At 39.4% G+C, this 23,196-nt stretch overlaps 1 protein-coding gene across 1 annotated transcript in view; it reads right to left on the reverse strand.

The window, feature by feature from the left end:
• Positions 1–741: 741 nt before the first annotated feature.
• LOC141009196 (V-type proton ATPase subunit B) overlaps positions 742–23,196 on the reverse strand; it is a 53,035-nt gene continuing 30,580 nt past the window's right edge. Inside the window, exons 6-13 of the mRNA XM_073481665.1 lie at positions 17,777–17,878; positions 16,818–16,915; positions 16,484–16,607; positions 10,628–10,778; positions 10,021–10,103; positions 8,800–8,904; positions 8,429–8,558; positions 742–1,958 (exon numbers count right to left, since the gene is read on the reverse strand). Coding sequence (XP_073337766.1) covers positions 1,819–1,958; positions 8,429–8,558; positions 8,800–8,904; positions 10,021–10,103; positions 10,628–10,778; positions 16,484–16,607; positions 16,818–16,915; positions 17,777–17,878 — 933 coding nt within the window. The 3' untranslated portion in view covers positions 742–1,818. The remainder of the gene's footprint in view (positions 1,959–8,428; positions 8,559–8,799; positions 8,905–10,020; positions 10,104–10,627; positions 10,779–16,483; positions 16,608–16,817; positions 16,916–17,776; positions 17,879–23,196) is intronic.

Raw genomic sequence — 23,196 nt, forward strand, 5'->3', positions numbered from 1 at the left:
ATTATTGAACCAAACTTCATTAATGTTTTTGTGACAAAGTAGTATGTGTTCCACTCATTCCATCAAGGGAAAATGAGAGCTGTAGAAATCATTGGAACTCAAGACTGCCATGATATACATGTTCTTTACTAGTGTGTGTGTGTGTAAACTTTGGGGTGGGTGATGTCTTATTCATCTACTTCAGTCTTCTAGCAGATTTATATTCATAAAGATAATTGTCCAGCAACAGACAGGACAGTATTCACCAGATTATGTGGTGTAGTATGGCAACACCTGCTCCAACCCCCTCTGAATCTGTCAAATTAAAGCTCAATTTAGAGTCTATGTATTAATTCCCTATAACATTACTGTAGACATTCTACATAGTTATTTAAAAATATTTATATGTTTTGGGAGGCGTTTCTCACCTTTGTTAGAACGGCAGATGATTTTGTGATCATCTGCTGGAATGGGAGGGGAGAGAGATGCTGCAAAGGGCTGCCAGTTTGAATCGAACCCAGGCCACTGTGGTGAGAACTCAGTCTTTTGTACATGCAGCGCACACTCTGCCAGGTGAGCTACCAGGCCACCACTCACCCTTCAAATTGTCAGATGGGACTGGTAAATGAGGGCTACATCCGTTCACTGAGGAGTCTGCATCATGACAGTGAGGGCTGACTAATCAACTGCATAAAGACTTATCTATGTTACTGATATAGACAGTATGGGCTGAATGATTGGTGTATAGAAATGAGACAACTACATATTTAAGTTAATTTATTCATGGCCACAAACTCACAAAAACAATGATCGTAGCACAACAAAGAAATTGCTTCTGCAAACACATGGGAATGTTTAATATACTATTATTTACTCATTTTTCACAACACAAACACGAAACAAAATAATGTAAACATCCACTGTATTCTTTCCAGGAGTAGGCAGAGGAAGCAAGAGGGCAGAAAGGAGTCAAAGTACTGGGAGCAAAACTGAGTAAACATCTCAACTCTGCTTGTGGCCAAAGTTTGTCTCTACTGAAAATGCTTTCCTCAGCATGTTGAGAATGCTGACACAAGAACATCTAAACAATAACCAACTTGAAGCCACTGGCATGAAATAACACAGCAGTTGCTGATGATAAACAATACAGAGTTAGTTAGAGGAAAACTTGACTATAAAATCTCCCCTCAGGAAACAACAAGTACATCGGGACATTTGTTATGCCCCATTTGTGAAGCTGTGAGTTTGTGTTGTTCACTCAAAGTGTACCTTTAAGTTTAGAAAATGAAAATCAAGTAGAATCAATATTTCTGACAGTCTCAATAAAAACCCAACTTCATGAGCTTCACCTGCTGTTTCTAGTTGCAGGGGTTCTGTGCTTCAGGGCATGTGTTATGTTTACAACCCATAGACAACAATATTACATAGCATTTTTCTTTTTAAATAGTAGTAACAGCAGTAAGACAGCCCAATATTTAAACTGATCTATAATCTCAAGGATATGTTCATATGTTAGACTTTTTAACCACAGACACTTTCCATACACTTCTGGACACAGGTACACTACAGTACATTACAGAGGGGGGAAGTTATTGCCCTGTTCTCATTCAGGGTAGGCCAATAGGGGTGGTGTTGGGGTGAGTTGATTCACAAGAAGCAAATGAGCTGGGAGTAATCAGAACAATGGAGAATGAGGAGGTGAGGTCTGGGATGGGTGAGGGTCTTTCAGTCCCTGAAGTGCAGGACTGTAGGATGAGATGAGAGACAGGAATAAAGGGAGAGGAGCATAGTGGGTGGAAAGGTGAGCGGGGCGAGAACTAGAGCATCCCTTAGGGTGCCTCAGTGACGGGCAGACTCCCTCGGGTAAAACTCAGCCAAGGTGCTCTGAGGAATCCTCTTGAGCATCTCCTTGGGGAAGATTCGCAGCAGCTGCCAACCAATGTCCAGAGTTTCATACACTGTCCTGTTGTCGTATGGTCCTGAGGGAGACAGAGGGGCCACCAATGGGGCGGGTTAGCATCCATAACAACATCATGTCAGCTTGGGCTGTCTCATGCACACACATTCTCAACTGTACAACACATCAAGCAAAAAATGTTGTCGAAATTTGACCCTAAGGAAAAAAATACCAAGAAATCCACTGTTAATTCTGTAAAAATGGATACGCCCAGGGGAGGGGCTTTTTGGTTTAAGAGAGGGCCATTTGCCAGGTAGTGTCAGTCTTGCCAGGGTGTTCACAGAGAAGGTGACATCTGAGACAGAGAAATTGAACTGCTGTGCTCAACTTTTGTTTTGTTTCTGTGAAGTTTTTGGATTATTGCAGAATTCAATCTTCACCTTATTGTACAGTTTGTCTGTTATATTCACTTTTGAAAATATTTCTCATTAAAAGGTATTTTCACTTTATAATTTTTCGACTACGCCATCGTTTTGTTTTGTTTTGAGGAGTTTAAAATAGAACCCCACTACAAAGCTGCACTAATTGAATTTGTGACCTCTGGTTGTATACACAACATTGACATATTATCACATAAAATGGTTATGACAAATGTGTTATTTTGTGAATATTTTCACGAGTAGCAGACAGAGAGCAACAGGATTTTCCATTGGTGTTTTAATTTATGTCCAACATTCAATCTACTCTGTTCTCAAGTAACTCATGACAAAAATATATAGCTCCTCCTATGAACTTTATTATATCCTTCAAGTTTGGTAAATCATCAAAAATAGAGTGATAAAGTGTGTTGTATAAATAATCATACTAGTTGTTCTGCCATTTGCCCAATACTAAGAAAGCACAAGACATACAGGCACTTCTGTTTGTTTTTCATTGTGACGATTGTAGGTCTCAAATTGTTTATGACATGATGTCATCAATTCCTGATCAAGGATAAAGTTTGAGATTTGAAGATTTCATTCTATTTTCTTTTGTCACGGTCCGGTAACCATCTGACAAGCACCCATTTGTCATTGGCATCATTAGATGGAGGACACTGTACAGACTCTGAAGACTGAATGTAATGGAATCTTTACATTGATCATCTAAACACCTATGACTTCTTTATGGTTTACAAAGCGTCTCCAAGATACCTGAAAGGGACATTCAACAGTTTAATGTATCTCATAGAAGGCAACAATGAAGGTTTTAAGCTCGTCTTCAGCACCTTATTGGAGTCATTTTAAAGCTACCGTCTGTAAAACTTGATTAACAATTCTAGTGCTTCCCAAAACCCCTTTTCCACTGGTCAAAAATCCCACTTAAACCCACTAGAGATAGACCGATATGGTTTTTTCAGGGCCGATACCGATACCGATACCGATTATTAGTAGTCAAGGAGGCCGATAACCTATATTTGGAGCCGATATTCATTTGCAGTAAAAGGGTAAATATTGGCCTTGATGCAGTTACAGTATGTCTTAAGTCTTGAACAGCAATATCCTGCTCTTCTCTACAAGAAACTGTCAAAGACAGCTTCAGGACACACTTCATCTAACAATATGTCATTTTCTGCTGCTTGGGATCTCAATCAACACAAAAAAAGGTAGAGTAAAATAACTTGGTAGTTAAACAGCCATTATTGCCCTACAGTTTTCTCTCAGACAGACGGTGCTTTGCTGTCAGTTTCTGCAGCTTCTCATGTGGCTTACACACACACACAGACACTTCTTTATTAATTAACTTTTATTTAGTTTTCTTAATTCTCTAGCCATCCCCTCAACGTGCTTCCCTGCAATAAAACTAACTGAATTTTACTCACACACACACAAACACACACAAACACTTCTTACTTTGATCACTGACTATTTCCCTATCAATATTATCAGCAACCTTGTTTCAAGTGATTAACAAGCACGTCTGGAGTGACTGCGAGCGGAGAGGAGAAAAAGTTTTGCCGAACGGAACCGGCGCTGTTCCTGGGGGCTCGGTTTCGAAGGTAAGTTAAGGCAGCAGACTCTCCCGAAATTGTAATAAACATCCCAGTCCTCTACACTCAACAACTACTAGTAACACTACTGTGAGCCCATTAACGTTATATAAACATAAGCGGCAGCTCTGCTCGCTCGCGGTCCCTCCAGACGTGCGTGTTAATCACTCGAAACAAGGTTGCTGATAATATCGATATGGAAATAGTCCGTGATAGTAGAAGTCTGTGTGTGTGAGTGAGAGAGTAAAAACCTAATGAACTCAATTTAGTCCAGTTTTATTGCAGGGAAGCACGTTGAGGTGAAGGCTGATTAGCATTAGCGTAACGTTAGCTCACCGGTCCGCTTGGCTCTACACGCTCAGCAGACTGTAGTGAAACTCTACAACTCACGTGAGCACTGTGCATGCACAGCTTTCACTGCTGATTGGCTGTTACCTGTGCCATGGCTCTGCGTGTAACCAGAGCGTGTAACCAATCAGATGGTGCTGTGGGTGGGACAATGCTGGAGACAGAGTAGTGACAGCAGACAGAGAGGCGCAGCTGCATCAGAGCCAAAATAACCCAGTTTTAAATTGATCTCTTATCGGCCGTCTGATTAAAAAAAAGGCCGATGCCGATATGCTTCAAAATGCCGAATATCGGCGCCGATAATCGGCCCGGCTGATAATCGGTCTATCCCTAAAACCCACTAAGATCAGGCTTTTGTGTGCAATGGGAATGTGTAAACTTGGCATTTACACCCAAGTCAGGTTTTTATTACCTTGGCTCGGCTTTGATCTTAATGTAAGACCCGGATGAACATGCTAAATTGTGCCGCGCGAAGTGATGACGTGTTATCAACATCCGAAGGTGGCGTGTAATTAAGTAAGGAATTTGGGATGCAGTCTATTCAAGGATGTTTTAGGACCAGACACCGAGTTGGACGTGGAGCCCCGTTCATTCCTATGAAAGCTGCTCAGTGGGGTTTCAAAGCCAAAAAAGCGCAACTTCCTGGGTATGAAAAATAAACACAGCACAAAAAGTAAGGAAATTTGTGTTTGGTAGATTATTTCTTTGTTGAAACGATTCTTCTTGGCAATAAATCTTATATGGTTGGAAAGTCTGTTTATTTCCCTTTTAAATGGTAATGGTATAATCCCTCCTCCTCATGCTGGTCACACACTGCTGTGGGATGACATCCCATTCTTCAACCAGCATTTGTTGCAAGTCAGCCAACGTGGTTGTGTTGGTCACTCTTGCACGAACAGCACGCCCAAGCTGATCCCACAAGTGTTGAATGGGGTTGAGGTCAGGACTGTTGGCAGGCCATTCCATCCTCTCCACTCACACATTCTGGAGGTAGTCTCTGAGAAACCAGCTGTGTGTGTGACCAGGCTGGTGACCAGCATGAGGAGGAGGTGCCAGGCTGTTGTGGCTGTTTATGGTTCTTCCACACGCTACTGAGGCTCCTGTTTGTTAAATTAATGAATTGTTAAATTGCCAATATGTCTTGCTTCTTCAGACTTCAATCATACAATCCACCAAACACCAAACAAGAGTCAAAAGCAGAATAAGCTGTTTGGCAGAGAAGATTTGGCAAATTTTTCATGGGTGCAACCCAGATACTGAGGTGTGCTGCTTATCCCACAAATGCATGTTCCTTATAAATGTGGCACCATTTAAAAGGGAAATAAACAGGCTTTCCAACGGTATAAGATGTATTGCCAAGAAGCATCGACACAACAAAGAAATAATTTACCAAACACAAATTTCCTTACTTTTTGTGCTATGTTTAGTTTGATCACTGCTAACTTCCGGTTTAGCGCCCAGCTAACTTGAATGGTAAAATAATTTAAATCATGCAGCTCTTCTAGACTTTCCAAATGTTATTGGACCAAATGTACAACGTAACGCTTCAGATAAAAATCACAGACAGGATGCCCTGCCTGCGGGAAGTGGGATTGGGGTCAATATTCGATTTTTAGTGGGTGTACCTGCTTTTAAAAAACCCATGTAGACCTGCTAATTTTGTTGGAAAAGTGGTACAAGGGATATTATCAAAACAGACAGTGATGCAGAGTGCTTCGTACCTTAGTGCTTCCCACAGTTGCAATCTACTTAGTTTTGGATTTTAGCCAACAATGATTTGGCTCATGGCAGGTCCACTTCAATGTTACATGATTAAAGCAGCCAATCAAATGCTGTTTGAGTTTATAGCCATGCCAACAGCATGATAGCTGTGTCGATACAGAGTTGGTCCAGACCGGAACATTACAACTGCTATTAGATGGATAGCCATGAAATTTTGTGGTCTATTGCTTCCCAGATGTGCAAGATGTGTCTCAAAGAACAACTTTCACATTTTGGGAAAACACACATTTGCTTTTTTTGACCAATATTAATCCCACATCTGTACATTTGGAACTGGAGTAAGATTGAGGTTAGCCTAGTTTAGCATTAGCTGCGCCATTTCTGCACTATGGCGCAAGTCGCCCCTGTGCACCCTTATTATATTTATTTAAATATAGCAGTTACTTTTCTATACAAGTTCAGTGTGGTTGTATTCTAAAATGATCTTACTTTGAAAATTGACAATAAATGTTCTTGGAACGATATGGAAATGCATGCTGTTGATTTCATTTTACATAGGAGTAGCATATAGGATGTAATTTAGACATTACAAGGCCCAGACTACGCTGGGAGGAAATTTTAGTAACTGCCCCTTTTCCAATTTTTTGTGAATACCCCTCTCCTAATTAGGGATGGAAATGGAGAACCTATTTAATTCTGGAACCGTTTCCAAATGATAATATCCATTGGGATCATATGGCTCAGAGCTCATGAGCAGAATTACTTGTTGAAGGGTGCACAGAAGTGCTCTCCAGAAATTAACGGCCAGGCTACTGCTCATGCGCAGACTGACTTGCCGTATTCCTGAGGATGTAGTTCAGGACTGTTTATTTTTAATGACTAACAGCCGAGCGTCGTTGCTGTCAGGCAACAATTTGCCATCAGTACAACGAAAAAATTGTTCTACCACAATGTCCTCCGTTACTCTGACAAAAAGACAAAAGCCATGTTATTGTATGTATTTGATAATTAAATGAATATTTTGAAAAATAAAGCATTTTCACTTTTATAACATGACAGCATTGACATTTAATTTATTAAAATGATCTTATTTAGTCATTTTAAAGCACTGTTGCATTCCTAGATGCCAATGTGTAAATACTATACTTTGGTAAAATACTATACTTTGTGTAAGTATACTATGCTATTTCTTTTGTTGAATCCACCAGTGTTCAAAAGAGAAAATACAGCTCTGTATCTACAGTACCTAGAGAGAGAGAGAGAGAGATGGAAAATGGTACAACCAAGCAGCTACACAGATCAATACTTTCCAGGGACAAACATAAATGCAGAACTACAATGTGAATCACTCTTCATCCACTACTTTTCAAAGCAATACACTGTAATAGATGAGCAAAAGAACTCCATAACCTGAACCTCTGTTCCCACTGTGAGTTCCTTGTTTTTTCTTAACGCCACTTTACATGTGTTCTGATCTTAATTCAAAAAGATAAAACAGGTAACAGGCATCTTTGACAGCACTTGACATAATGTGTAGTATTTGCAATCAAAGTCAGTTATCATGGGCATTAATTGTGAATACTTGAGAAAAAAGGCAAATTAAATGTAGTGAAGGCGGGCCATTGTAAAGGCCATGTAGAAACCTGAATCGCAAACTGGCCTTCAAGACCACTTAGTGTCAGTGTGAGAGACCAGGTAGAGACAGGAGACAGCTGTGCATCTTCACACCCCCACATTTACTTGCGCTTGCGAGAGCCCTCTTGTACTGCCCCGATTCTCACTTCTGTTCTAAATTTCCTTTTTTTAATCACTATGGAGTAAGTTTCTGTAAGTAGTTTCATTCATCCATTTTCCTCCCTGCTGAACTGTTTGTTCTGGGTATTTAAAGTTTCACTACCAACTACGTGAAAGCAGTGACCAGTCCAATCTGTTCTAAAGGTCTACACAGTATATGTGGTACTAAATAGGATTTTTCCTGCCCCCTTGCTGAATAAATAAAACAACAATACATGTCTCTGTGGTAGACTCACAACTGGCAGCATGTGCAGGAGTGCTGGCAGTTTGCAAACATTTTTAGGTACTGCATGTACACTAGGTATCCAATTATAATACCTACCAACTGATACTAACAATTACTTTCAATTATTTACTAATCTCTTTTAATCTATAAAATGTTTTAAATATAGTAACAAATGCCCATCACAAGTTTACAATCCCCACGTGAAATGATATGCTTGTGAAAAGGCAGATGTAACAATGAACACCTACCTTTGTAACTAATACATGCAAATGAAGTTTTGAATTTTCAAACCTCTTTATTTGCCAAACACAATTCTTAAATACAATGACATTGCATTTTCAAAAAACTAAATAAAATGTTAATAAATAAAAATGAATGAAAAAATGCAAATGAAGTTGACAATTTGTGAATTGTTCCTTTAGTATTTTCTTACCCTGAGCAATGAAGTTCTTCTCAAACTTTTGTAGGAACTCAAGGTAGAGCAGATCATCAGAGGTGAGGGCCTCTTCTCCCACCACAGCCTTCATAGCCTGGACGTCCTTACCGATGGCATAACAGGCATACTGGAGATAAGGAGAGAAATTAATATCAATAATGATAACAATTCATTTCATGGTTATCGAAGAACTGTCATCAAGCATCTGTATATTGTCACTGGCCTCTCCAAAAAATATTCTTGTCATTGCATTGAGTTATTCATCAAAATTTAATTCAGACTTTATCTCTTTTAATTCAGAAGTAAAAAAAACATTATGTCCAGGTCACAAAATGCAATATTGAGGCACAATAGGTAAGATTTTTTACCAGCTGGTTAGAAACATCAGCATGATCCTTCCTGGTCATCCCCTCACCAATGGCTGACTTCATCAGACGGGACAGGGAGGGCAACACATTGATGGGTGGGTAGATCTAAAAGACGCAGATAAAGTGAGATTATCAGATTACATTTATTGCAATTGCAAAAACTACTTTATATTAACTAGACATGGTTTCTAAGACAAATAATTGAATATTTTTTCTCAGTACAAATCTTAGTGTATAGGTCTATTTAGGGTCATATCTACTTTGTACGTGGACTGATGAGATAAATCTTCCCAGATTATTCCACTTGTGTTCACTCTCTGTTGGAATTGTCAATGATGGACAACAATGATGAGAGAATGACTTAGCTCACAAGCTTTATGTTATAATGAAAGAAACCTTTTGATGAGTTAAACTGTGCAAAAGTCAGGAAACAGTGTGCCTTGTGCAACATATTACCTTGTAACAATTGGTTTACCCAGCACTAGATTTAGTACTAAGTTATATCTACATCCATTTTTGTATGTATGTATGCATGTATCTAGGTAGGTATACACACACACACACACACACACACACACACACACACACACACACACACACACCTATATATACATAGAAGGGCTGTCAAAGTAAACACGATAATCTAATCTATCTGACATTAATACGCACAGAACGCCTCAACTAAGTTGTTATATTACTGGTACCTGGGCACCTACCCTTTCTAGTAAATACATGTACTTACAGTGTGTTGAAAATGTGTGGGCATACAGTGTGTGTAATTCTTAGTTTGTCAGTGATGTTTATGCAACCACTATTTAACCTGTGAATGCTGTCTCATATGAATGGGTCCACATGCACGTTTTCTGTATGAAAGGGGTTTAATACTTTTTTGTTTCAAACATACAACATTTGGCTGGCCAGTAGTTTACTCTTGCTTCCTTTTGTCTTCAAGAAGACAAAGGATTTTAACTTACGCATCATTAAAAAACCCAATCAAGATTCTTGATTTCTTGAATTGAGAAATTCAATCCTAAGTCTCTCTCACATGGTTAAATTCTAAAAATCATAGATGCATGTATAAGTGAATGCACACTAAAATTAACAAATAATATGTAGCATTTTGAATCAAAGCCGACACTGGAACTATGTTCCCAAAGAATGAGTAGCAGCTCTACGCCCTGAGTTTGAAGAATACTGCTCTCAGAAATGGCTGACTCATACCTGTCTGTTGTGCAGCTGTCTGTCAATGTAGACCTGACCCTCTGTGATGTATCCAGTCAGATCAGGAATTGGATGGGTGATGTCTGTCAGGGGCACAAATGTAATCAGTTACAACATATCCAGCAAATAATCGTGTATTTGTTACATACTGCAGTACAATTAATGTAAACACTACATATAATTCCTCACTTGAGTTCACATTCAAAGTGAATATCATCTACAACTGAGACATCAATATTTGACACCTTTTCTCTAAATGAAGAGCCCTTGGGAACAGCAGCAATGTTAAGTAAAAGCCGACATCATCATCTCCCTGTGATGTTGTAATGGTGGACTCCTGTTCGACTAGATAGGAGTAGGCTCTTCATACATGTCTCTATGGTAACCGCAGGCATCAAAAATGTCACCTCAGTTCATTTGAGATGCCTACTCCAGTAATTAAAACAATGTTTTGCAGAGAGATTTAGGCACTGAAGGACAAAAAATAACATGAAATACACACGTTCATAATCTATCTATTTCCCATACAAGGATGACAATTGTGAAAATGTCCTTGTGCTCCACCTTAAAGCATAGAAAGCTTTTGTTCTATTGCTGCTGCTCTCACCATCATTGGGCATGGTGAGAATGGGGATCTGGGTGATGGAGCCGTTTCTGCCCTCCACTCGGCCAGCACGCTCATAGATGGTGGCCAGGTCTGTGTACATGTAGCCAGGAAAGCCTCGACGCCCAGGCACTTCCTCTCGTGCAGCAGAGACCTACAGGTGAGGAGTGGGTGGTGAGTAGGTGGACGACATGAGTACGGCAAAAACAAAAACAAAAAAAAAATAAAAATGCTAAAGGACCCAGGGATTGTTAACATGCATTTACATTATATTTAATTTATTGTGTGATTGCAGCAGGGAAGCTGCAGAAACAACACTTTTGTTATCTTTGCTATTTATTGTGTGACTGCTACATTGTTATCTTCAACCACCAAAGGGGCAGATGCCTGTTTAGTTTGTCTCAGTTTATTGTTATTAGGGTCTAAGCCACAAAGATATTTTAGCTGTTGCTACTACTATGACTATCATCATCATCATCTCGCCATATTTGGCATATTTCTCTACTTTTTGTCATTGTTTTATATATTTTTTAAAATACAGGTGCTACAATATTCATATGTATGGACAGTTGCCCCATCTGGGTAAGCTTAACATATTACAGCATGGTACCAGTAGTGCCACCATGTGGTCAGTTATGTCTTTTTCCTTTTGGCCTAGAACTCACGAACCATAAGATATAGCAAAACAATATTTGCAAAGTTTGTTCCTTGGATGATGTCAATGGACTAATATATATTAATATTTGCATTCATAAAATTCTTCCGTCATTTCAGGTTTATGGGTATGCACATTTTTTTTTAGTACAGAACTTCAGGCATGTTTCATCTAATCTTTACCACAATTGGTACCATATTTAAATGATTCAGAACAAAAACTTATGAGTTATTTTTTATATTGCTCACCTGAGTTTGTATATTTTGTTTGTATACATTTTGAAGGCATGGCCTGATGCACTTAACAGGCTGCAACTTTTCAATGCTCCATTCAACTGAGACCAAATTTGGGAATGTTATAGATACAGGCACATTACACAAGTGTTTGCACTACAGTAACATTATGACATATTTCTACAATTTTGTCTAAGAAGATGAAACTTGGTACACAAGTTCTATATCAGCATGAGCGTGACATATTAAGGCATGGTCCCAACAGCCCCACTTTGTGGCCATAAATAAAATGCAGCCAACTCTTTAACACATAATTCAATTACCACAAAGTTTTGGTATTGCTGCTGTGAAATGTGATGTCATTCACCTCTAGGTTCCGCACTAGTGTAAATCAAATTTCCTTGAATGTGCTAGCAAAGCTCTAGAAGCAGAGAATTTTTTTGACAAATTTACCAATTACTGAACTTTGATTATTGTACACCTTACTGACCCCCAATCAGCTGGTGCAGATGTAGCAACTACATGCATTTTCCTCAGGAAATGCCATTATTCTAGTTACTTTTTTCTTTTTCTTCACCAGTATGTTTTTTTGGATGCCGTCTTCTCAGACCCGATAATCACATCATTCCAATTTCACATGTACAGCATAATTGACTCATGGTGGTTATTACTATTCTTATCGATATCTTTTATTGAGATATGATTTTTTTTTTACTGTGATAATTTTTGAATGGCTACCAAAGGGGGTGTGAAAAATAAGATCTTTTTATCTCATACCTGGTACACAGGTGCCTCATGGAGATATGACATATTAAAGTATGTATTCAATAACGCCACCATGTGGTTGGTTATTAAACAGTTAATGTTTTTGCTAATAGCTCAGAAACCTTTGACAGTACATGAAATATTCTTGTACAGTGGGTTCCTTGGATGAACCCGGTTAGACTATAAGCTGCGTTGATTAACACCATGAAAGATTTGTGCCATTTTGGATTTCATAGTAAACACATTTTTTGCTACTTTGGGCACATGCTTTATCTAATGTAGATGACCCAGACAAAAAATGTCTGACTTCATTTTCTGATATTACTTTCCTTTTGTCTGTAACTGCTCATCTAAATTTTGAAAGCATCACCTGATGCACTTAAGAGGCAGTAAGTCTTTTGCTACATTGAATTGAAACCAAATCTGGGAACATTACACATACAGCCACATCGCAAGTGCGTACAATTTTTCACAATTCCCCCAAGGGGGTGCTACAGTAACATAAGTAAATAAGTAATGTAAGAGGTGCGGGTACAGTGATTGTAAAGGGGAGAATAATTCAAACCAAAGAAATAAATATTAATTTATTATCTCAAATAAGTCTAAAATCTTAGACCAAATCTTACTTTTTGTTATATCCTCTCATAAACAAAAAAATCTACTAAAACCACTGACTGTTGGAGAGTCAAGTGACGCTAACTCCTTCAGTATCTTGCAGAAGAGGCAAACAGCTGGTTAGAAATGTTGCCTTTCGTTTTCAGGCCCTTCACAAAAATGACCAAAGCACATCCTTGTTCCCTAAAGTCAAGTGAATTCAGAGCAAGACAGAAAGAAAATGCATCCCATTCATCCTTGGATTCAAAGGTTGATGAGCAGGCTAAACACTTGTGAACTGTAGATTCAATGCAAAACTCAACCTTCGCATGCATGAATGGGAGCCAAAGTTAAATGTTAATGTCCTCCTGGGTCTTTGTACGCACTGAAATACACATCAAGCTGCCTGAGTCTTGGGTGACTATTGGTGCAGCATACATGTGTCAAGGTTATGGACAGCAAACGCAAGAAGGGAAAACACATATGCACATGCACCATTTAAAAACCTGCATTGTGCTGCCAGCGTATTGAGACAGCGAACTGTACAACATAAAAGGATTAATGCAAAGGTACAAAAGACTGAGTCGAGAGGGCTTGGCTCCTCACCACAAGGAGAAAGGAGGGCAGTGTGTGTGTGTGTGTGTGTGTGTGTGTGTGGGGGGGGGGGGGGGGGGGGCTAGACAAGTGGACAATAATGAAGTTAAGGTATTTCCTACAAGAATGAAGGACACATTATTCTCCCTTTCAGCAAGGACCACACGACTTTAGTGAGTCAATCACCTTTGTGCTAATGCGTCAGAGAATTTACACTGGTGTGTTATGTTGACACGCTGCCACATGGTTTGGTGCCTCAACTGCTGCTTGAGTCTTCACAGGGGACTTGGTATGTACAACACTTTTCCAAAAATAATACTGCATAATGGGCATGTGGTCATTATACACTATTATAAAACAACACAACAGTGACAGAATGGCAGATAGACTTATAGTTCTAATGACCATTAGAGATCAGAACAACACTAGACTGAAGCCAAGTATATGGCTGGACCGTGTCTGGTCATGGTGCAAAAATGTGAATTTCTGAACTTTCATTTCTGACTGAATGTATGAATGCACCATATTTATAGCTAAACAATCAGTGGACTAATGGTTACTTTTGATCATTAACCCATGTTTGTATAGTTATGTCTGTAACACACCAGAGGTGGATGAGTATAAGGATGAGAAATGAACTCCGAGCTCGGCAGTCTCTGCATTTCTCCGCCTGTACGTAGACCTAAATCTTGGGAAAGATTTCTCATGTTTCAGCCCAAACACGCAAAAGACTTGTTGTGGCAATGAGCATTTTCTGCATCACCAAACTGTGTTTTGGGGCTCTATTAACCTGTCTATGTCATTAGCAGATGTTTGTGAACATGCTGTCTGTTTCAACTAAGCACTGAAGTCTATCCACAAGCTCCCTTACAGATTGTGTGATTTTAAGAGTTGTTGAGTGAGGAGAAACTTAACAGACTGCAAAAGGGCTGCGACAAATCATAAATCATTAAAGCCTTTCTGTAAATTCAGCATTCGATGCAATACATTGTTATTTCTGTCCTTTGTTGGAGCACCACTGTACCAGCCTGACTGCTTCTGTGTCTAAAGCGCATCTTACATGCCAACAGCTGTTAGAACACTGTTTTAACTGATATTATCATTGACATTAAATATATGAAATAAGACAACATTTTATTAATGGTAACATTTCAAATTTTACAAATACGGTAAACAGTAACCAATAAAGGCTACTTCTTTGACTCTTGTGGGGAAAGTCTCCAGACTCCATTGAGGGAAAAAAACGAAAGAAAAATAAATAAATAGATAAAAAGCTCAATTTGGTGTGTTTTTGATTTATGAGAAACATCAAACTTTGTGAAATGTGAACAGCAACTTACTGAAGTTTAACCAGACTTTAAAGCTTACTGTCAACAGAGCAGGTCTGTCTGTGTGTGTGCAGGCTGAGCGAGCTGGCCCCCGCACTGATGACAGCCTGATAAGGAGAAGAGATCTCTCTTGTGGATTACTGGTAGCAAAAACAAAAAGTATCTCTAAAAACAGCTTTGAAACTAAAAAACCCACTTTTGGGGTTATTTTGATCGTAGATTTTCCCTTGAAGGACTATTTAGCTTTTCATTGGGTTCTGGAACTTTGCAAGTTAACGCTTGGTTTGGTTTGTTGCACACTAGATGATGTCATCGTGTTCCGTATGTGAGGACACTTGTCGCTAAGTGTTTGTTCATGGGGGAAATGTTGGGTCTTTGTAAATACATTAATCAAGGAGCGTGGTCTAGACCTGCTCAATTTGGAAAGTGTCATCAGATGACTTTTGTTGTGAATTGACGCTGTAGGAGCCAAATTGAGCTTTATGTTGAACACTACTACAGACGCTATACAAATAAAGATTGATTGATTGACATAATATCAATCTTAATCCCTTAATCCCAAACTTTTCTGAACTAATTTCTGACATAATCAACTAGAGAAGCATTGAAACCAACACAGCAAGTCTGGGATAATCCCACCTGAGACAGGTTTAGTTGGATACGGCAAAATGGAATGCAAAACAACCAGTATTATTTAAAAAATGCTTTTATATATTATTTAATTGTTTAATCTGAATTACAAAATAGTATATGTGTATTGAGCTAAGGAATTAAGATTAATATTTTGTCCAGACACACAGAACAAGATGACATCATCTAGTATGCAACTAGTAAAATCATTACAAGCTAGAACTTGAAAATGTCCTGAAACCAATGAAAAACAGACTCAATAGGTATCATACAAAGATTGAAAACCTTAAAGTCAATCACAGAAAAAATATGTGTGTCACTCAGTTTTTTATGCAGGACATAATGACTTCTGGGTGTGACAGAACTACATTAATACTACACAAACCAAAATTTGGTGGCAAGAAAGTGAAAATGAGTGGAGATATGAATTTTTGAAAAAATGACAGATCCTTTGTTCTGGTAAAAAATGTCTTTTTGTTATTAATTTGATTACTGTAACCATTCAGCAACAACTATTTAAATGAATAGATGTTGCCAAGTTTCCTTAGGGTTTCTTGTATATTCAGTACAAATTTTCACTGAATCAGTGAAAATAAGCGATGGTACGGTTTAGAATACACAAACAAAGAATCACAAAAAGGACCAAACTTCGAAAATTCATAACTAAACATGTATTTGTAGTACAGCTATTGGATTTTGCAAGGTCCCGTGAACTGAATGAAAATCCATGACATGAACTGGGAAAAGGCAGGCGGGTGCATGGACAACCCAAAAACATAATGCCTCTGGCCACAGCTGGTGTGAAGGCATTAAAAAGCACTCTCTGCTTACCAAGTGTCCACTTAATACTCATAATAGGCAAAGTTGGTACCTTCTTATTTTAGTTTCCTGAGGGCTGTAAATTAACTGCACTACATACACACAAGTGAAATAAGTTTTGTACTGCTGACACATTCAGCCATTTCCACTCATGCTCAGAACTTCGCAAATGTGTCAGATCATTCTTGAGAATTTAAACAGTTTAAACGATATGTCTAAGATGGATGAGTTGTAGTCATACCTCTCTCAGAGCCTCAGCGTAGGAGCTCATGTCAGTCAGGATTACCAGGACATGCTTCTCACACTGGTAAGCCAAGTACTCTGCTGAAGTCAGCGCCAGTCGAGGGGTGATGATACGCTCGATGCTGATTTGTCACAGAAAAAAAGATATTTTACAATGCAAATAACAACCTGAAGTTTCAATTAACCTCTGAAATTTGAGAATATGAAGCCAACAAACTTAACATTCTTTGTATAGAAGACCATTCAGAATCAAAAACTTAGCAAAACATACAGGAGCTGGGATTAGCTGGTACTGGTTTTACTTGATGAGTTAATCTCTGACTGAATCTTACGTGGGGTCATTGGCAAGGTTCAGGAAAAGGCAGACGTTGTCCATAGAGCCATTCTCCTCAAAATCAGACTTGAAGAAACGGGCAGTTTCCATGTTGACCTGAAAAACAGATGTCACAAGTTAATTCTTTTTTTTTTGTCTTCGTATGGCTTTATTGATAGAACAGCTTCAGAGATGACAGGAAACAGGAAGAGGGGGGGGGGGGGACACACAGCAAAGGGCCCCAGGCCGGGACTCGTATCTGGGGCCGCTGCAGCGAGGACAAAGCCTCTGCACATGGGACGCCCGCTCCATCAACCGAGCCAATGGGCACCCCAAAAAGGTAATTCTGACAAAAGATCAAACACAAGCCCCTTCAACACATCAAATATGTAACATCACTAGCTACATTTATCTGTTACAGCAAAGGTTTTCAAACTGTGATGCGTGCCTCCCTAGGGGACAGTCATGAGCAGTCATGAGTGTGGAGAGTTGAGCTCCTACTAGTCACTGGCCTGGCACTGCCTCTTTTTCAGTAAATCAATTAGACTAATGTCTAAAAAAACAAACACTTTTTTAAAATTAATCTGGAGTCATTTAATGGAGCTCATAGCTCAATAGATAGATGTATGTATGTAGTGTGTGTGTGAGTGTGTTTGGAGAACGTCAACCTGTCACAATCACGGCATTACAATAGACAGGAGGTGCAGCTGAGGAGGAGAAAACCTGATACTGCTTGGCCGACACTGTTAAAGGGCCTGTTGAATTAGTAACCTGTCTACATGGCTAGGGGACATGCTCAAAGAGGCAGAAGTAACAAGAGGGGCTTAAGTTTAAATCACCTGGTGAATAAAAGACACGTCACACACGTCAGGGAATCAGTTAAGAGTGGTATTAGAGTCACAATTGGGAGATGGGAGTGGGGGTGGGGATGGCAGGGTTGAAAAGGTGTCAGCTGAACACAGCAGTTAACTTGCTTACCCCCATGGCTGCGAAGACAATGGCAAAGTTCTCAGCACTGTAGTCCATCACATCCTTGGACTTCTGCACCAGGCCAGCCTGGCGACAGATCTGGGCAGCAATCTGGGAGCAAGATAACATAAAAGCACGTCAAATTATAAGCTGTGGTTCAGGAGGTAGCATGGTTTTCCAGTGGGTCAATGGTTCGATCCCTGACTACGGCTGCCTGTCAATTTGTCCTTCGGCTTGATACAGAACCCCAAATTGCTCCAGATGCTGTTCTATTTGTGTGTGAGTGAGTGTAGAAATATCTTGGGCTACTTTGGATAGGAAGTGCAGACCTGCCAACAATGAAGAAATGTTATGAGTTGTCTGTAGCAGTAATGGATTCGGTGAAAAGTTGCGGTTAGCCTACATGTAAAGGACATCAACATAGTGCATGTTGGTTTTTGTTTACTATGTATTATTTTAGATATTTTATTTTGACACTTCCTGTTAAACTGATGTATTTTATTTTGAAAGGGTTTGGTAACCGGAAAAGGGGCGAATGGATGGTAAATTGATTGAGGGAGGTAAACAAGCATCACATGGATATAAGGAAATTCACGGATAAAGGGAAATAACTACGGTGTTGAACTAAACTACAAGTGTGATTTATTAGCCTGGCTGAAAGTGGCAACAAGGTAAAGGCTTATGGTACATTTATGTTTGTGTTGAAATTTAAGTTTGTTTTATGTAAAGTAAAGCTAAATACCACAAGCTAATTATAGATGTATGGACTAATGGCTTTTTATTTGTTTTTATTTTAGCTCTTACGTTGTTGTTGTTGGTCATATAGAATTGCTTCGAGGAATAAAATACTTCAGACCACCACCAGTAAAAGCTTCATTAATTTTAACTGGCGTTACACTACTATTTGCAACACACACACAGTAACTTTGACGAGTGGTTAACAACACTGTCGGGTAAACTCAACGTCTTAATTTTACCTTTTCAATGCTGTTTGCATTGGCTGAGAACTATAGGGATGCAGGCGAATTGCAGTGACAGCAAGCGGGCAAAGAGGGATCGGTTATCCGGCCACCCTGGCTTGCTTGAGGCACTGAATTGAATTGAACGTGCAAAGCATTTGGCTCGGAGGGGCAGGTGGGCGAGGGTGTTAAAATGTAGCGCTCTGATTGGCCAAAAGCTTTTCACTCCACTTACACGCAGATTGTTGTGGCTCAGCGGCAGAATCAACTTCATAGATTGAACTTGCATAGAAACTGAAACCAGTGAACTGCGAGATGCAACAAAATGCGTACCTGGAGAGCAGCAATTCGTCCAAGCGTCCTTAAGGGTCAAAATGCGTGCCGAGTACAGAAAATGCGTACATGTTGGCAGGTATGGAAGTGCTGTATCATGCCTGATAATCAGGTCGGCACCTTGCATGGCGGCCTTTGCCATCTGTGGTTGAGTTTAATCTTTCAATTATAATCGGTTTAAAAGCCCAAACAGAAACAAAAAACCTCCATATAAACACCTCGATCAGAATAAAAAGGCCCAAACCAAATAAAATTTCAATCAGTTGCAGAGGGGTAGTTTAAACTTTTTCATAAACCGTTCAAAATAAAACTTGTCTCATGTAAATGACATAACCGATTGTTTTCTGGCTGCGTTCTTTCTGTGCATGCCCACCGTTGACGTAAATGCATAGTGACGTATGTTTCTCCTCTTACCAAAGATGGCAGCTTCTGAACTGAAGCTGAAATGGGCCTGTACTATGATGCGACTTCAACATAGCGAGGATTTATTTCTATTACATTGCTTCACTAACTCTAAGAATCACAATTAAGTTAAGCAGTCACACAAAGCTGGTTATCAGCTCGATAAGTAATCGCAGGTTTTCCACATTCACCCATGTGTGCGTTCACATCAAAGTGTTTACAGCATCTGACCAATCACAAACACAGACAAGTCTACTGGCAGCGGAGTGTCATATTTTATAAAGAAGAGCAAACTATTAGACAAATGAAAGTTAAAACAAATAATCCAGGCTAAAAACACAGTTACAGCTGCCAAATGCAAAAAGGACAGCTGACAAAAAAAAAAAAATAAATAAATTACTGACTTTTGGATGCATAAAATAAACAGTACAAGACAAGCACAAGGCTTCAGTGCTTCATCTGTCTCTGTTGTAAGGTGATATCGGTATAAAATCCACAATAAAAAGGCTTCGGCACTACTTGTAGCCAATAGGAAAAAGAAAAATATTGATGAAGACAGGAGGAAGCCGTCCCACATAAGAGTACACCTCATGATCTGTGCACCGACCTCTACAACATCTTATGTGAATGATGCCGTTTTCCAAATATAGTCAAAAGACGGGGCTTTTGTATGTATTTATGGAGAGTTTGTTTTTGATACAAACTCTAACCCTAAACCTAACGTAACATAATGGGATGCCTAGACAGTAGGAAAGTTCGAAATACTGATTTAATCAAACAAGATGACAGAAAATGAAAATGAAGGAAGCCAGGACAGCGGTAACATCCTTTTGTGCATGTCACACAGCCACTATTATAGTGTAAGAGCCGTTTTCTTGTTCGTTATTGCAGTTACATAAATGTAATGTCTCATGCTGTTGATTACTGCTGGACCACGCCATCAGGTGCGTGCGGAAATCCGAGAGCAAACATGTTTTTTTTCTGCCACAGTGAAAATGTTATTTTTGAAAGGCTAAACGCCAACAAGCTGAATATTTCTTTAGTTACATGTTGTGGATTTTGGAAATTATTATTTATTATATTATTATTCAGACCTGCAAACTCGTGAGAGTGAAAAAGGTGTCAAGGTCCAAAACCAAACGAAGGTAGGGGGGTCCCCACCCAGGAGAAAATTTTAGTGATTTTAATATGCAAATTACGCTTTTTGGAGCGTTTTGACACTAGAATTTCTGTGTGCAAGTAGATACATGGCTCTTGCTAGGCACAGAGTATATCCATCCATCCCAATTACAATCCCAGACATATCCCAGATTCCCAGTTAAAGAGAGAGCAAAAAAAAAAATCACAGGATAAGTTAGCCCATCTCCTCTGTCTTGTTAAGGCAGCTCAGTCCAACCGGTAGTGCTGAGCGATTAGGGTTTTTTGAGTTCGGTTTGGTTTTGATTCGGTTTTTGAAAATAATCACGGTTTTCAGTTTCGATTTCGGTTATTTCATTCATTTTTTTACAGTGTCAGGAAATAATGACAACAATAGACATTCTTACTTTCAGATGTTCTAATATAAAGTGCATTATAAACAAGATATATTATTATTAGTTATTATTATTACTGTTATTATTATTATTATTATTATTAAATTACTTGCATAACATCAGTGTTTCCCACAGGATTTTGTGAGACTATGGTGGGACCTCGGACCCTCTAGGGGGGTCCGGGTGCATGCTCCCCCGGAATAAAATGTTTCTATATTTTAAAGTTAATTGCATCAATCTGGTGCACTTTGAGAGCAAAATTAAGAGGCTAGATCTATGAATAACTTTTTGCTCTTGTAAACAACTATTTTCTGACATTGTTTTGTGTTCACTACTTACTTCTGCTGAAAACAGGATGAGCTGAAATGATTAATCGATTAGTCAACTGACAGAAAATCAATCAGCAACTATTTTGATAGCCAAATAAGGAAAAATGCCAAAATTTTTTGTTGTAGCTTCTCAAATCGGATGATTTTAAGCTTTTTTGTGTCATACGTGATAGTAAACTGAATATATTTGAATTTTGGACTGTTGATCAGACAAAATATGACATTTGAAGACATCACCATGTGCTCTAAGAAATTATAACCAACTATTGTAACTAGTTTCTGACATTGTGTTGTGTTTATTACTTGTTTCTGCTTGTTTCACATCAGGTTTAATGTTTTGTGCCACTGTGCTCAGAGATATCAGCTGAGCTAAGATTTAAAAAAGGACTGTTTCATTTAATTTTACATTTCCTGAGACTTTCAGCACCGCGGTCTGGTTCAAAATGAGTCTAGCCGACTTCACTGCACTCAGCACCGGAGCACAGAAACAGAAATGAGTAGTTTGTTTCCGCTGGTTTTGCTCTCAGACATTAAGACTTTCATTTTTAAAGTCCTGCCTTTGTCCTGCGTTGCAAACCGATGCTTGGAAACAGACGATATTGAACGGTGTTGTAGTTTTCTACAGATTGAATGAAATACAGCAGCACTCAGGACTTGTTGCTCTATCTTTCAGTGATTTGTCTCCTTATCGGTGAAATATGACAAACTGAAGTCGCAGCGTCAGTTAACGTGGACGCCTATAGGGAGTAACATTAGCGGCTAGTAGCTAAAGCTAAGCTAACGCTAACCGTGTTTAACGAGCATGCAGCTGCAGCGGCTCCGGTGTTGACAGCGGAGTGAAAACACGCCTGAATCATTTCACACCAACTCACCTGCAGACGAACCCGAGAAATCCGCAGCATCACGCCTGCACCGGAAACGTTATAGTACCGGCTGACCGGAGTTAGAGATACTTTGCTGAATCAACGGCGCAAAACACAACGTTATGTTATTGTGAGAAGCATAAAAATATTTTCGGTTCGTTATGAGACTATGGCGGGCCGCCATGGTCTCGGTAATTAATGGGAAACACTGAGACGGGTGCTTCTCTGTGGGTTTTTTTTCCTGTAGGTGTCGGGCCGCTGAGTTATGGACATTATTGGTTCGGTCCCAATAAAATTATCACCTTGTAAAACGGTAACTGAGCCAAGCAAACCAATAAATAACGTTAGGTCTTCTGTTCCAAAAAAGCTTAACTCGATTTTTGCAATGGTTCTTCTTCTTCTTCTTCTTCTTCTTCTTCTTCTTCTTCTTCTTCTATCACTCCACCGCCGGCCGGACGAAATTGTATAATTTGTTCTCAACAAATTATACAATGGTGATGAAGGTTCTCAGTCATCCAGGTCATGGTCAATTTGGGTGCTGTATCGTAGGCAACTGGACTTGTTTCAGTTTTCTGAAGACGTTTCACCTCTCATCCATGAGGCTTCTTCAGTTCTAACTAACTGGAGGGGAGTTGCAGGCTTTTAAACTCTGTGTGGGAGTGTCCTTACAAAGTAATTAGGGACACGTGTGAGCTCTGATTTTCAGAGTCGTTAGGGCCACTTGTGGGTCATTGGTCCAACTGGCCTTCATGTGGGTTGCTAAGGCTAGGTGAGCCCAGGTGTGAATGGTTGTTAAGCTGTCTGGGGAGAGAACTCATTGTAGGTGGGTGATAAGTAGTGTCTTAGGCCACCTCCTCTGTTCGAAGACGGTCATTCCAGTTTGACATAGATGGATTCCTTTACTCCTCTTTCAAACCATCTGTCTTCTCTGGCCAAGATGTTTACATTGTTGTCCTCAAAGAAATGATTTTTCTCCTTCAGATGTAAATGACTTTGCTGTCTGCTTATACA

This window comes from Pagrus major, chromosome 15, assembly GCF_040436345.1.
Source record: "Pagrus major chromosome 15, Pma_NU_1.0".
In the NCBI taxonomy this organism is placed as follows: domain Eukaryota; kingdom Metazoa; phylum Chordata; class Actinopteri; order Spariformes; family Sparidae; genus Pagrus; species Pagrus major.